This window comes from Syngnathoides biaculeatus, chromosome 14 (assembly GCF_019802595.1).
Source record: "Syngnathoides biaculeatus isolate LvHL_M chromosome 14, ASM1980259v1, whole genome shotgun sequence".
NCBI classification, from domain to species: domain Eukaryota; kingdom Metazoa; phylum Chordata; class Actinopteri; order Syngnathiformes; family Syngnathidae; genus Syngnathoides; species Syngnathoides biaculeatus.
Genome location: NC_084653.1, coordinates 25,858,880 through 25,872,827, shown reverse-complemented (window position 1 = coordinate 25,872,827; position 13,948 = coordinate 25,858,880). Strand labels below are relative to the sequence as shown.

At 45.4% G+C, this 13,948-nt stretch overlaps 1 protein-coding gene across 3 annotated transcripts; it reads left to right on the top strand.

The window, feature by feature from the left end:
- Positions 1–2,518: 2,518 nt before the first annotated feature.
- rcbtb1 (regulator of chromosome condensation (RCC1) and BTB (POZ) domain containing protein 1) lies at positions 2,519–12,597 on the top strand. 3 transcript variants are annotated; one of them, XM_061840685.1, is made up of 12 exons: positions 2,519–2,677; positions 4,544–4,728; positions 6,097–6,247; positions 6,336–6,502; positions 7,698–7,856; positions 8,413–8,520; positions 8,664–8,806; positions 10,016–10,206; positions 10,683–10,809; positions 11,736–11,887; positions 11,958–12,088; positions 12,172–12,597. In XM_061840685.1, exons 2-12 carry the CDS (start codon positions 4,603–4,605, stop codon positions 12,310–12,312), a joined length of 1,596 nt encoding a protein of 531 aa, XP_061696669.1. In that variant the 5' UTR covers positions 2,519–2,677; positions 4,544–4,602; the 3' UTR covers positions 12,313–12,597. The 3 variants fall into 3 exon arrangements, 2 of the variants coding, with proteins under 2 accessions (XP_061696669.1, XP_061696670.1); XM_061840686.1 differs by lacking the exon at positions 2,519–2,677 and adding an exon at positions 2,699–2,944; XR_009798029.1 differs by lacking the exons at positions 11,958–12,088; positions 12,172–12,597 and having other exon boundaries at positions 10,673–10,809; positions 11,736–11,756.
- Positions 12,598–13,948: the final 1,351 nt, after the last annotated feature.

Below are 13,948 nucleotides of genomic sequence, written 5' to 3'. Positions count from 1 at the left end.
TGCTCACTTGATTTGAACACTTGTATCTCTCCTTGGCGTCTATTGAGTTGAAATATGTACGTATATTGACATGAAGCCTGTACAAAGCTGCTACGGCTGAAAGTCGTTGGACGGGCGGCGGCGGCGATGACCTCGCTGTCCTTATAAGACGGCTGCGGAAGGCCCCTCCCTCACCCCTCTTGTTGAAGCAATATTTTGGGGGTGGGGTTTACTTTTCACTTGCATATATTGTATTGTGATGACATGCTGGTTATTAATAATTGGATCCGATTTTTTTTTTTTTTTTTTTTCTCCCCCCTCCCTCACTCTTCGTAGTGGTGTCGGGCTGATTGTGTGCTGTGTCTCCCGAAACTTAAAAACGCTCTTCTGGTGGGCTGCTAACTACTGAAGGGTTGTTGGGAGGGGGGGGGGATTGTGCTTGTTGTTTATAATGAAACAAATTCTAGAACGAGGGTGTACAGTCATGGACTAGCAGACTAGACCGAGCCACTTTAAAGATTTACAATTATGTTTGCCTTGTACCCAAATTGGATACAAGCTTATGTTTGTTGCAAGATTTTTCCTTGCTCTTGGAAAAAAAAAAAAAGTTGTTTTCAATGAATACTAGAAGAAAAGCAACAGACAGCGTTTTGGCCTCTGATTGTTTCTATCTTTTTATAAATTTTAGATTGAACTCTCGTCTCTCTTTAAGGTGGCTCATTGATGCTTTCAACTCTTGTGCATATTAAAGACAAATGAGTTGGAAAAAAAAATGTCACGGTGCCTTTTTGTTGATTTTAGTTTAGTGATTTTTTTTTTTTTTTTGGAAAGGGTCTTTATGAAGTGTGGGAGAGTTTAAACATTTAAGATGGCTGCTCTTGGTTCATCACTTTGTGTTGGTGATAACGTTGTAAATCCTAAAACTGAAAATGGTTGAATTATGTTAGTGTTGCAAGTTTAAAAATACGCTTTTTTTTTTATTATTATTTTTGTCAAGGTGCAGCGCCCCACACTTTTAAAACCTGTGTAATGGAGTACTAACTCGCCAGACCTGCACCCCCCCCAACACAAACACACACACACACACAGGGTGGTTGCCATGGCATTGCAAACAAACACAATTTAATCGTTTGCCCCCATGCCATCACCACAAGCCATCATCGCCAAGTAACCTCATTTCGGGGGGGGTTTCAAAGCATTTCATGTCACGGCACCCTCAGGATTTGACCTGTTTCTGATCCGAAGCGAAATAAAAAACTTGCTGTTCAAGACGATGGGGTCCTCCAGTGCTTGCAAGTCTCGTGATTTGCGCCCGAACAACAAACATTTAAACAATGGATGGAACTGGGGTAGGCACGACAGTTTAGTGGATATTTAAAATGTGGGGGGGAAAAGTATTGCAACAGTTAGAAGATTATGATGAAAAAACAACTTTTTGTGCAGAATGTTGTGGCAATAAAAGAAAATGGAAAAAAAAGCGCGACAGAAGTGAAAACAATTACAGATGTATTTTGCAATAAAATGTAAATTACAATAATGTTAAGATTCTGGAATGTTGTACATGAAGTTGAAAAGTTGGGCAATAAGTTTTTCAAAATAAAAGCTTCAATTGTGAGACAATTGTAAGCATAAAAAGAAGTTTTTAAATGTCAAAATTTGAGCATAAAGGTTAACACTAATATGGATGGATCAGCGGCCAATAAAAAGGAAAAGTATATAGACTATATATAATAAAACTTCCGATGATAATTGTAAAATACATTGAATATATGTCAACTCTTCCAAGAGTGTTTTTTTTTTTTTTTTTTTGGTGAGACAAAATGAAAAAGAGGCCAATTTCAAAACCTTTTTCCACATTGTTATGACTTATCACCTCAAAAACTCCAGAGGGGAGACTTAATGTGGGTGCACTCAATTAGCACAATTGTGCACACCCTCTTCTGCAATGGGATGCGGCTGCGTTCAGAGTTAACCAATCACATTCAAACTCATGTTTAACGCCCAAACAATGTTCAGATGTTCTGGTAGGCTTTCAGTACAGCTTGCCTTAAACCATATGCTCTGCAGTCAGTTTCCTGGATATGAGGGATCTCACTCTCCAAAAGTGAAGAGTACAATTGAAAATCCAAGGGACTAAAATATATTGTGGAAAAGGTAGCACCAGTGACATCACTAAGAAGTTGACGCTTGAAAAGACGGGAAAGAACGGTTAAAAGAGGCAGCAACATTGAATGTGCTGCAGAAATTTCTGGCGAGTGCTGATTCATGTGACAAAAATCTCATTTTGCACGCACACAAAATCATCCAACCATAGCCATAGAGTATTTTGTAAAAACATACGCGTGAAAAGTCCAAAACGCATGAGGGGAAAATGTGTAATGGTCCGGTGAAAGCAAGGGTGATCTTTTTGGTCATACTGTACCTGTAATTCCCCAAATAAAGTCCAATATTCGTGAACTTTGGGAGTCGCAATCCAAAGAATCCAGCTCCGCGATCGATTAGTTGGCCTGCGTCGCGATGCGTGACTTCCGCAAACAAGCGTCGCTCCGCAGCTCGAGCTCGCCTGGAGCGGCGGACGGACCGCCGCTTGTCTTTGCTCCAATTCGGCCGCGGTTAGACATCTGTGACCGGCGGGACAGAGTGGACATCCGGGTGCCATGCTGAACGGGGAAATTACACCCGCTGCCTTTTGTAACGAGTGAGGTTTTTTTTTTTTTTTTTGTGGTTGAAAACAAGTTCATTATCTTCCTTGACTGCGTAGCTAGTTTGCTAGCTAGCTACCTAAGCCGCCGCTTTCCAAACAGATGAGTTCAGCAACTGCGCGCTTGGCTCACTTTTATTATTATTATTTTTTTTTTTTTGGGGGGGGGGGGGATTCTGCGGTGTCAGCCAGTTTGCTGAATAGTTTGTTCGGAACAACGGCCACCGTTTGTCTGACACTCCAGTTACTACAGAAGCGAACTACGTGAGTAGCACAGAGAGGGAAAACAGCTGTTTTTCTAATCCCAAACGACTTCTCTTGAGCTCCAATGTTTGTTAAGCACCAAAATTCTTCTTTTTTTTTTTTATTTTTGTGCCCAATGTTTTGTCCGACTGCTATCTTCTACTCGTTTTTAAACTATTCACACTTCCAAACATTCACGAAATTCAGGACGACCATGTGTATATTTCGTACTTCCTCAAAATGTCAATTTTCCCCAATTTCCTGAAGAAAACGGTATTTAAGTGGGTGAGCCCAAAAATTACTCATCTTTAATTACTCCGTCATGCATTCACACCATTCAAGCTTCCAAATACAGTAAAGCCTCAGTTCTAGAACATCCCCGTTGTCGAACAAATCGGTTTTCGAACGATAATTTCGAGATTTTTTTTTTTTTTTGCTTCTGTTTTTGAACGAAAATCCATACTCGAACGCCCCCGACAAAACCTGGAAATAACATATTGCGCGTGGCCAGACCAGCTGACCCACGACGTGTTTTGTTGTGAATTCCCACACCGCTGAAAAAACCCAGAAATAAAATAATGCGCAAGGCGCAAGCATCTGACCCACCCACGACGTGCCTTGTTATTGTCAATTCGAGCGCCCCCCCCGGTAAAAACCCGGAAACACGACGTGTTTTGTTATTGTCTATCACGCTCCCCGAAAAAAACAAAACAGAAATGACGTAACACGCACGGCGCAACCAGCGCTTTTTTGTTATTCTGTATGACGCAGGATCTGTACACAGACGCGTCCCGGGAGTGACTGTTGTTTTTCTTATCGATGACTAGTGTATTAACCCCCCCAATCATGGCTCCAAACACTGCAAGTTGCCTGTTTAAAGTTATTCTGCACTTTTGTTTATAATAAACGTTTACAAGGCTGGGAGCCGAGTCGCTGCAGGTACGGCAATACACTCCCAGCCTAGCGTACTCTACTACTATAACAAAAAAAATATATATTTTAGAAATTATTTTATTATTTAAATTATACATGTATTTCTACTGTGCAGTTTATTATCATGAAAAGCTAAAAAAATGCTTTAAAAAGCCCAATTTTTTTAGGGTTGGAACGCATTATTTCTTTTTCCATTCATTGTAATTGGAAACATTGATTCGGTTTCTGAACAAATCACTTCTCCAACCCTTTTCTGGAACGGATTGTGGTCGAGAACTGAAGCATCACTGTACAGCGGTGCCTTGGAACACGAATTTATGCGGACTGGGCCCCCACAACGCTGACCGTAATGGAGCTGTGGAAACGCCCAAAGGAAGTGGCTGCCTTCCTGGAACTAGAAGTCGACTGAACAATGCGATTGCCTGGCGACAACAACAACGAATTTAATCCGTACCGTGACCACGGTCGAAACTCAAAATAATCACATCTCAAATCATAAATATCATCTAAATACATAGTGACAATGGTGTGGAGTTTTCTGATTCCGGGCCAACATTGATCTGCAGGTTTATGTTCTGACCAATCTGCTAATCTCCATGCGCCGGCACGGAATTTATTTACATTTTTTACACTCGTCAGTACGTGCTTGTTTATTGTCAAAACATTGCCCCATCTTGCTGTCTGCAGCCTTCACCCTCCACTTGGCGGACGTCGCTCCTCTTGAGTAGCCGACACGCGAGGACAAAATGGTGGACGTTGCAAAATGGCCTCTCTTCAGTCTGATGACGCCCCAGGAGCTGGGGTGCATATGGAAAGTGTGCGTGTTCGGAGCGTCCGCCAACGAGGCCATCTTCATCACCAGCAACGATGAGGCGAGTGTGTTTCCACAACTTGTCAGAGCAAACTTTTGTCTGCTTGGACAAAGGTGTTTGTACCACAGTTTGAATGGAAGAAACTCACTCACTTAAAAGTCCACTGTCAAGAAATGCATAATTTTTAGTATATTAATGAAAAAATGGCAGCCGGTATGAACCCATCTGTCTTTTCACTACAAAACATGATTTTGACGTATGAGGCTTTTTGTAACTCCCGCCATGAAAATCCTCACGAGGGATTTGTTTTCGAGAAGACGCAGGAAGTGACATACAGGGCAGTAGCGCACTCAAGCGGTCTTGTCTGTTTCTACTAGTTTCACCTGCTGGAAGGTAGCTCGTTGTTCCTTCATATTAGCCAAAATGCCGGCTCGTTGCATTGCTGGATGGATTTACCCTTCATAATTTTCCAAGAGACCCGGTTCGTCGTGAAAAATGGATTGCACGGGTGCAAAGGACGAGAGCTTTGTGGGTTCCAAATGACAAGTAGGTGTCTATACAGCTACTAAAAAAAGAATAATTGGGAGGGGGGGGTGACAGAATCTGTAAGTCAAGGGTACTAAATGTGTGGAGACAGCGGAAGGCTTCCGTGCAGCAGTCGGTGAAGGACGGCCCCTGCAGGCCTTGTGGATCGCCACCGTGATCCGCATATCATCTAAATATGGCTCGAAACGATAGGCTAATGTTGCCCAGGTCATTTCACTCGGTTGTGAAATGTTCGCATCTTCGAAAAGAGCTTTTGTGTCAGAAGGGGCGTGTTCGTCTCCCATCGTAGGTGGCACAGCGTGTTTTCAATGGCGAATGTCCCGGGTGACGTCACGGACAGATGATGCAGCCAATGTGGCGTCCACTTGGATGTCGGATGAGACTTCCGCAACTTTGCGCGTGGATGAAATTTATTTTTTCAAATGGACATTGGAGTGAATAATGTTATATTTATTTTTCATTACAATAGCTATTTTAGAATGTTTATAGGGATGACGCTTGGGCTTTAAATTCATTTGTCGACAGTCGCGTAAATCAAAAATCTGGTAAGTTGGGGCACGTAAAACAAAGAAAATGAAGTTGTCCATCTGTAACAGCCAAATGACGTTGCCTTCAGAATGGCTCTTGGGCTGAATGCTAACATAATGGACGCCGCCATCCGCATGCTAACATTTAGCATCACTAGTCCCAGTTTTAGACCTTTTTGAGGTCGAGTATCCAGTTTTCACAGAAGTATTTGAATTTTGAATTAGCCTGACTTTATTCTCACGTCGCTGCCCAAAGAAACATCCGCAGCTCACTCAAGCCAGTCCACATCAAATCCATCTGTATTTCCTCGCGTGATTGCCATCTCGCGTGATCGTATCTGCTCCGCCCGCTCAGGTGTACGTGCTTGGACTCAACTGCAGCAACTGCCTAGGCACCGGAGACAACCAGAGCACCATCGTGCCCAAGAAGCTGGAATTCCTGAGCGGCCGAAAGGTGATCAGCGTGAGCTACGGCAGCGGCCCGCACGTACTGCTGGCCACCGAGGGTACCGCCGCCGCGCAGGCACCTTGTCCGCCCGTCAACGCTGGCACGATTACCTTTCATGTTCCGTTTTCTTACTTCCGCGGTTTCAGATGGCGATCTGTTCGCCTGGGGCCACAATGGCTACAGCCAGCTGGGAAATGGGACCACCAACCAGGGGCTGGCGCCGGTGCTCGTGTCCACCAACCTGCTCAACAGGAAGGTGATGGAAGTGGCCTGCGGCTCGCACCATTCCATGGCGCTCACCGAATTTGGGGAGGTGGGTGTGGAGGATACCACTCCGAGCCTATTATGAGCTCGATTATCTTACCCAGACTTTCAGTGACACCCAACGACAAGCTGGAATAAAATTGTCTGTATTTTGCAAGGGTGGGCAAATGTTTGTGCTCACGTGCCACACTATTTTTAAAATAGATGTGCGGAATTTGCATGTTCTCTCCGGGCACTCCGGTTTCCTCCCACATCCCAAAAATATGCATTAATTGGACACTCTAAATTGCCCCAAGGTGTGATTGGGGCTGTTGTCTCTCTCCATGTCCCCCGCGATTGGCTGGCAACCAGTCCAGGGTGTGCCCCGCCTCCTGCCCGACGACTCCTGGGATTGGCTCCGGCACTCCTGCGACCCTCGTGAGGATACGCGGCTCAAAAAATGGATGGATGTGTTACAAGATCACATCAAATAAAACAAGATCAAAGAAATGCCTTTATCTTAAAGAACAAAGACAAAAAAAGAGGAAAATATTTAATAAAGGTTGCTTAACTTATTGTAGAGGCGCTTTGCAGTGGTGCACTGCATCATACCGACAAAGTGTGCCTAATATGTTATTCCTTTCATGTGTCAAAATAATCTACTGTAATTCCCGGCCTACAGATCGCACGCGGTTATAGACCTCACCCAGTTTTTTTGTAAAGGAAATACTAATTGGTACATACGTAAGCTGCAGCCGTGTAAACGCCGCATGTGCCCGCATTGAAACATGAGATATTTACAAAGACGGTACACAGAGAGTTGAACGCGAGCGCCGTCACGCTAATGCCGCTACGTGCGCTAACGCTAATACTAGCGCCGCGTAAACAGATCCGGTTAAAAAAAAAAAAAACGTAAAAATCGGTGAGATTTGGCAGTAACACGCTAGCGGAGCGCTAACAGGGCCGGATCGGTAAAAGTCACTTCCTCGGCACATGTATTCCACCGGCGTGACGGTGTCTTACGTTTTCCGCTCGGGTGCCCCCTTGCGGGCGTTAGAAAAAAAAAAATCCACAAAATAGCCGCAAAAACCGCAGATTTGAAAGCGTGTGAAAAAAGTTGCAGTTTATAGGCCGGAAATTACGGTAATCTATGTTAAGTATTCAAAACAATGTAATGGCTGACAATTAATTATTCCTATTATTTTGCACTCGCAGTGTGGCTAATATATTCCGTAACCGCTGTTGTGCCTTTTCCTCGACGTCAGGTGTACGCGTGGGGTTACAACAACTGCGGCCAGGTGGGTTCCGGTTCCACGGCCACCCAGCCTCACCCGCGTCGCGTTTCCAGCTGCCTTCAGAACAAGACGGTGGTGGGCATCGTCTGCGGACAGACCTCATCCATGGCGGTGGTGGACAACGGCGAGGTGATGACTCTTCTATGACGTTCTTTTTCATTCTCCGCTTCCAAGTTTAGAGCCGCCATCAAAATTGTCGGCAATATATTTAATAACCGATGTCACAGATCCAACATTCACTACTCAGGTTATATTGTTTTATTGTTTTGTTCATTTTAGCTTCCACTTAACGAAAACACACATTTTGCCACCTATCCAATATCTGAGCTGCTTATGCTCACAAAGGTCGCGGGAGCACCGGAGCCGTTTCCAACAAAAAGAGAATGTTTATATATCAGTCAAAAAGATTTTGAAATAAGTTTGGAATTTTGCTTCCAGTGCTGACGTGAATTAACTCTCCTACAGTGTTGTAACTCATTGAGATGCAGCTGTACACATTTTTCATAATTTTTGTTTCCGTTTGAAAGTGCAGTAATCATTTAGAGCTAAAAATGCTAAAGGCTATAACATAGACTTCACTTGATTAAGCAGTCAGTCGATTTCTCCAAATAATGGTTGGTGGCTGCCTTCCGCTCAAGCGGAAATGTTGTTCAGTTCTGACTCCCTGGCTTGACCGTCCGGGCAGGTCTACGGTTGGGGCTACAACGGCAACGGGCAGCTGGGCCTGGGGAATAACGGCAACCAGCTGACTCCATGTCGACTCACCGGTTTGCAGGGTTTGTGTGTGCAACAGGTGAGTTAGTACACTGCAAACCACAACCGTTTTAAGACACATAGTTCGACGAATACTTTTGTCCATGTAAGTATCCTTAGACCAAATAAACTGCCATTTTGAGTGCTTTTCCATACTTTATTTTTTGAATGTTTGAATTCCAGATCGTGTGCGGTTACGCGCATTCCTTGGCGCTGACGGACGAAGGGGCCCTCTACGCGTGGGGCGCCAACACGTACGGGCAACTGGGGACGGGTAACAAGAGCAACCAGCTGAGCCCCGTGCAGATTATGAGCGAGAAAGGAAGGTGGGACAAAGCTTCAAAGTTCTTCAAGTTCAAAATCTGAAATTTGGGGAAGGGGCAGGTGGCGCCTGAGCGATGGACCAGCACGCTAACAATAGATCTTTAGCTTCTTGTTTTTCAATGTCAATGTCAATCTTTTCGGTATCAAAAGGGATACGTAGCCCCTGCATCAATATTATTGGCGGGAAAGCACAGTAATTTCCGGCCTGCAGTTTATGTGGTTATGCGGCTGATTTGTGCGATTTTCTTCTAACGGCCGCAAGGGGGCAGTCGAGTGGAAAAGGTAAGAATGAGACCGGTGGAACATATGTGCCGAGGAAGTGACTTTTACCGGCTTCACTAGCGTTAGCACTGTGCTAGCGTGTTGCTGTTGGCGTGTAGTTTCATTTTAACCGGCCCTGTTTGCGTTAGCACTAGTGTTAGCACTAGAGTTAGCACCGCGCTCGCGTTAAACCCTTCCTGTGTACCATCTTTCTTTGTAAATATCTCGTATTTGAATGTGGGCACTTGCGCCTTTTACACAGTTACGGCGTATATATGTACCAAATGGTATTTCCATTCCACAAATGTACTCGGTGAGGCTTATAACCAGTTACGCTCTGTAGGCCGGGAATTACGGTAATGCTTTTGTTCCCACCCGATACGAAAGATCGCTTCGCCTCACGTCCCAAGCTTGAATTTGCCCACGTGACAGATTTGGACACGTTGAACTTTCACAGCGCTTATGAAGCGCTGTGAACTCGGCAAGGGGCAGGGCTCCCCCTCCTCGCTGCGCCGCCAACGTTACTTTCCGGACGAGTTCGGCTCGTCCCAGCTTTGAACATCCACAGATTCGCATCTATGTAATCACGCCGCAAGAAATACCCAAAATGCTTCCGCTGGGTACGTTAGCGGTAATTATCAAATACGAATTGGCTTTTACACTGCCCCCAGGTGGCCACGGTACACACACTAGAATGAGCAACAAAATGTGCATTGAAATGCGCAAGACAGTGTAGGGGGACAAAAGTTTGTTTTAATTGTATTTAATTTTCATGCCTCTGTTTTTCAAAAGTACACGATAGTGCCATTTCTCTTAAGAAAGAAAGCACTGCAGCTTTTTGAAGAGCGCAAAACGTTAGGACGAAAGAATGCGAAGAAGATGACGGCACGCTGGCAGCCGTACGTACGCCGGCGCTTGACGTCGGTCTCTTCTCGCATTTCCCTCCCCAGGATCGTGGAGGTGGCCGCCTGCCACTCCACGCACACGTCGGCCGCCAAGGCGCAGAGTGGCCAGGTGTACATGTGGGGGCAGTGCAAGGGGCAGGCGGTGCTGATCCCCCACCTCACCCACTTCGCCTGCACCGACGACGTCTTCGCCTGCTTCGCCACGCCCTCGGTGATGTGGCGGCTCCTGTCCGCGGGTGAGACGCGCACGTCGCCGATGCACGTTTGGCCGCGTATCGAACGGTGAAGCGGGCAGACGCAAAAAAAAAAAAAAAAAAAAAAAAACAACTTTTGCAAGCTGCGAGTTTGCGCTCGTCGCACTGCTCCTGACTTTATTCACTTGGCCAAGAGCCTTTAAAAAGTTCCCATCCAACACAAATACAACAATATGTACAATATTAACACTTAAAAAAAAACTCAATTTCTTCAGATTTTCTCATAGTTTTATACAACGTGCCACTTTCAGCAAAAGTAAAGAAAAAAAAGTGAATTTCGTTGGTATGCTCCATGAATTTTCTGTACAGTTTCAACCAAATGTTGACTGCAGCGATTGACGTATCTTAAAGTTAACGAGAACTCCCTGCCAGATTATGAAATGGTGCAAATTATGTAGATGACAAAACGTGATAAAGGTAACAAATAGTTTCTATTTTGACACGCGAGCTCCTTTCAGAGTTTGACGACTTCATGACGGTGGCCGAGTCTCTCAAGAAGGAGTTTGACAACCCGGAGACGGCCGACCTCAAGTTCTGCGTGGAAGGCAAATACATCTACGTGCACAAAGCGTTTCTCAAGATCAGGTCTGGCTCGCTTCGAGGCGCATTGGAGCTTTTAAAAAAAATTTAAATTTGAGATATAATTCAATGAAATGCAGACGGGGGCAGAGGAAAAACTGTTCCTATAATTCTAGATAGCTTCCGTTTTACGATTTGTCTTTTTGAAGCAAAACTTTACAATCAAAAGCTGGCCCAAAATTGCAAGTTGTGTTGACTTTTAATATCTCTGGACAAAGGATTTCTGATATCAAAACTAATTATGCGTCACTTTTTGGGGGAATTTGGAATCATAATGTCTGTTATATTGATATGGGCCGGCACGGTGGATCAACTGGAAAAGCATTGGCCTCACAGTTCTGAGGTCCCAGGTTCAATTCCAGACCCGCCTGTGTGGAGTTTGCATGTTCTCCCTGTGCCTGCGTGGTGGCTTTTCTCCGGGCACTCCGGTTTCCTCCCACATCCCCAAAACATGCAACACTAATTGGACACTCTAAATTGCCTCTAGGTGTGATTGTGAGTGCGGCAGTTTGTCTTGATGTGCCCTGCAATTGGCTGGCGACCAGTTCAGGGTGTACCCCGCCTCCTGCCCGTTGACAGCTGGGATTGGCTCCAGCACTCCCTGCGATCCTCTTGAGGATAAGCGGCAAAAAAAATGGATGGATGGATTATACATTTATGGCGTTTCACAGTCACAATGGCCTCCTCATAACGTGGCCACTGGAAGACAAAAAAAAAAAAAAAGAGCTTGGCACCCCCGATCCAGTCTGCATTTATCTTGGGCCCAAGCAGCCACCGTAGAATAATTGACAAACTTTTCAATACAGCGATTGGTCGTTCTGTGTTTCCAGCCAAATGGCGGTTTCGTACTTTAGTAACGAACTCCTCACAAAGACGACGCTAACGTTGAACTTCAGCCACAATCGTGTAATCCCGCCGGTGTCTCGCTTCAGGTGCGAACACTTCCGCTCCATGTTCCAGTCGCACTGGAACGAAGACATGAAGGAGGTGATCGAAATCGACCAGTTCTCCTTCCCGGTGTATCGGTCCTTCCTGGAGTTCCTCTACACCGACAACGTGGAGCTGCCGCCGGAGGACGCCATCGGTCAGCCCCCGGAACGCGAGGCGAGCGCCGTCTTCTTCTTCCTTTCTGAACCGAAGCATTCCCCGCGCAGGACTTTTGGACCTGGCCACGTCGTACTGCGAGAACCGTCTGAAGCGTCTGTGCCAGCACATCATCAAGAGCGGCATCACGGTGGAGAACGCCTTCACGCTGCTGTCGGCCGCCGTGCGCTACGACGCCGAGGTCTGCCTCTGTCCAGTCGCGTGTTTAAAAAAAGATATATGTACATTTTAATGACAGTTTTGAACGTAATTGCTGTTGATCAGGATCTGGAGGAGTTCTGCTTCAAGTTCTGCGTCAACCACCTGACCCGGGTGACGCAGACGGACGCCTTCTGCCAGATCGACGGCGGCCTGCTCAAGGACTTCATCTATCGAGCCAGCCGCTGCGGCGCCTTCAAGAACTGACCGGGGGCGACGATGCGTTCAAGGACAGTCAGTCATTCTCCCTTTTTCCCCACATTTGAAAGACTTGCATTGTTCAACGGACCAAGTTACTTTTAAGCACCTTTTCTACCTGGTTTTTGCACTCGTGGAAGGATCCAAACGTCTTCACTCTTAGCACTTATCTGGAGAGCCGTTAGCGCGTTCATTCCATAGCCTCGAAGTCTTTTAAAAAAATCACAGGCAGCAGAGTTCCCCATCTTGGCTGATCTTTCACAGAAAGGCTAAAAAATACACTTGAAAACGTTACTGAGTATCATTTTCCTTCCTTCGGTAATCAGCAGGAGCACGCGGGTCGGTTTTACCCAAAACACAAACAAAAAAAACGACAAAAAGAAGAAAAAAAAAATGTGTGTGAAAAGAAATTTCTCAAGCAGAACACTGATTTTGATGTAACACATTGAAACATTTTGCCATAAAGCCATTTGAACATTTTTTCGGATTTGATTGATCGTGTGAGGCCCCGTAGCTCAATGGTTAGAGCCACCAGGGGTTGCGAGTTCGTATCCCACTGGGGCCTCCATTCCGTCAGGAACTGTGCATTCATCTGAGATGTCATGCCGCGGTGACCCCTAACGGGACAAGCCGAAGGAAACTTTCTTTGGATTTGATTGCACTACAGTAGTAGAATATTGAACCTTCTTTTTCTTTCGGCTTGTCCCGTTAAGGGGTCGCCGCAGCGTGTCGTCTAGATTCTCAAAAAGCTTCTAATAAAAGTGCGCTAAAGCAACTTTGCAAGCTGAGGTCCCTCATAGTACGGAATAGGGAAGTTTCTTCAGCACAGCGCGTCATCTCAGATGAACGTACATATTTGTTTGGCACAGTTTGCCCCAGCGGGATACGAACTCACAACCACGGGTTTACCAAACCAATGCTCTAACCACTGAGCTACGGGGCCTCTCCTTATGGAACGGAATAAATGTTCAAAATGGTTTTCAGCACAATTGGTCTGTTGCAAGAAGGAATGAAGACAACGACGACTTGTAGTTAGTTGTGAGCATTTTTTTTTTTTTTTTTTTCCTCTCTCAGAGAAGCCAGGACATTGTGGGCAGCCCAGAGGTCATGACCCAATCTTTCCTCTCCACTTTTTCTCGAGCCATCCGCTGCTCCCAGGCCTCCATCTCAAAAGTTTCTTTCGGCTTGTCCCGTCGCGACATCTCAGCCGGATGCCCTTCCTGACAGAGCGGAGGCCCCAGTGGGATCCGAACTCACGACCCCTGCTTTGCCAAACCAATGCTCTAACCACTGAGCTATGGGGTTAGTTGCCATGAGCAATGGCCCTTCTACCATTTTTTGAAATACAAATGCTGTATGTTGATATTCAACTTCAGCATTCTGCGGAACTTTTATTATAGTGTTGGCAAAATGGCTGAAATGTTATTGGCTGGAACTTACCCTGTTGAAAAGGTGACTAGTGTAACTTCTAACTACTTTCTCAAAGTAATATAATTATAGTTATGTTACCTTTAAAAAAAATGCATCAATTGGACCCTTGGATGTGCCTCGAAAAAAATACAAAGCCCAATTCCAGTGAAATTGGGACAATGTGTAACACAAACAAAAACAGAATACAATGTTTTTCAAATCATTTTCAACATAT

Excerpts from the sequence above, each read along its gene's own strand:
- rcbtb1 (XM_061840685.1), top strand. The coding sequence starts at position 4,603 with ATGGTGGACGTTGCAAAATGGCCTCTCTTCAGTCTGATGACGCCCCAG. Across the intron at positions 8,521-8,663 it reads AGGGTTTGTGTGTGCAACAG|ATCGTGTGCGGTTACGCGCA; the intron begins GTGAGTTAGTAC and ends TTTGAATTCCAG. Across the intron at positions 10,810-11,735 it reads AAAGCGTTTCTCAAGATCAG|GTGCGAACACTTCCGCTCCA; the intron begins GTCTGGCTCGCT and ends GTCTCGCTTCAG.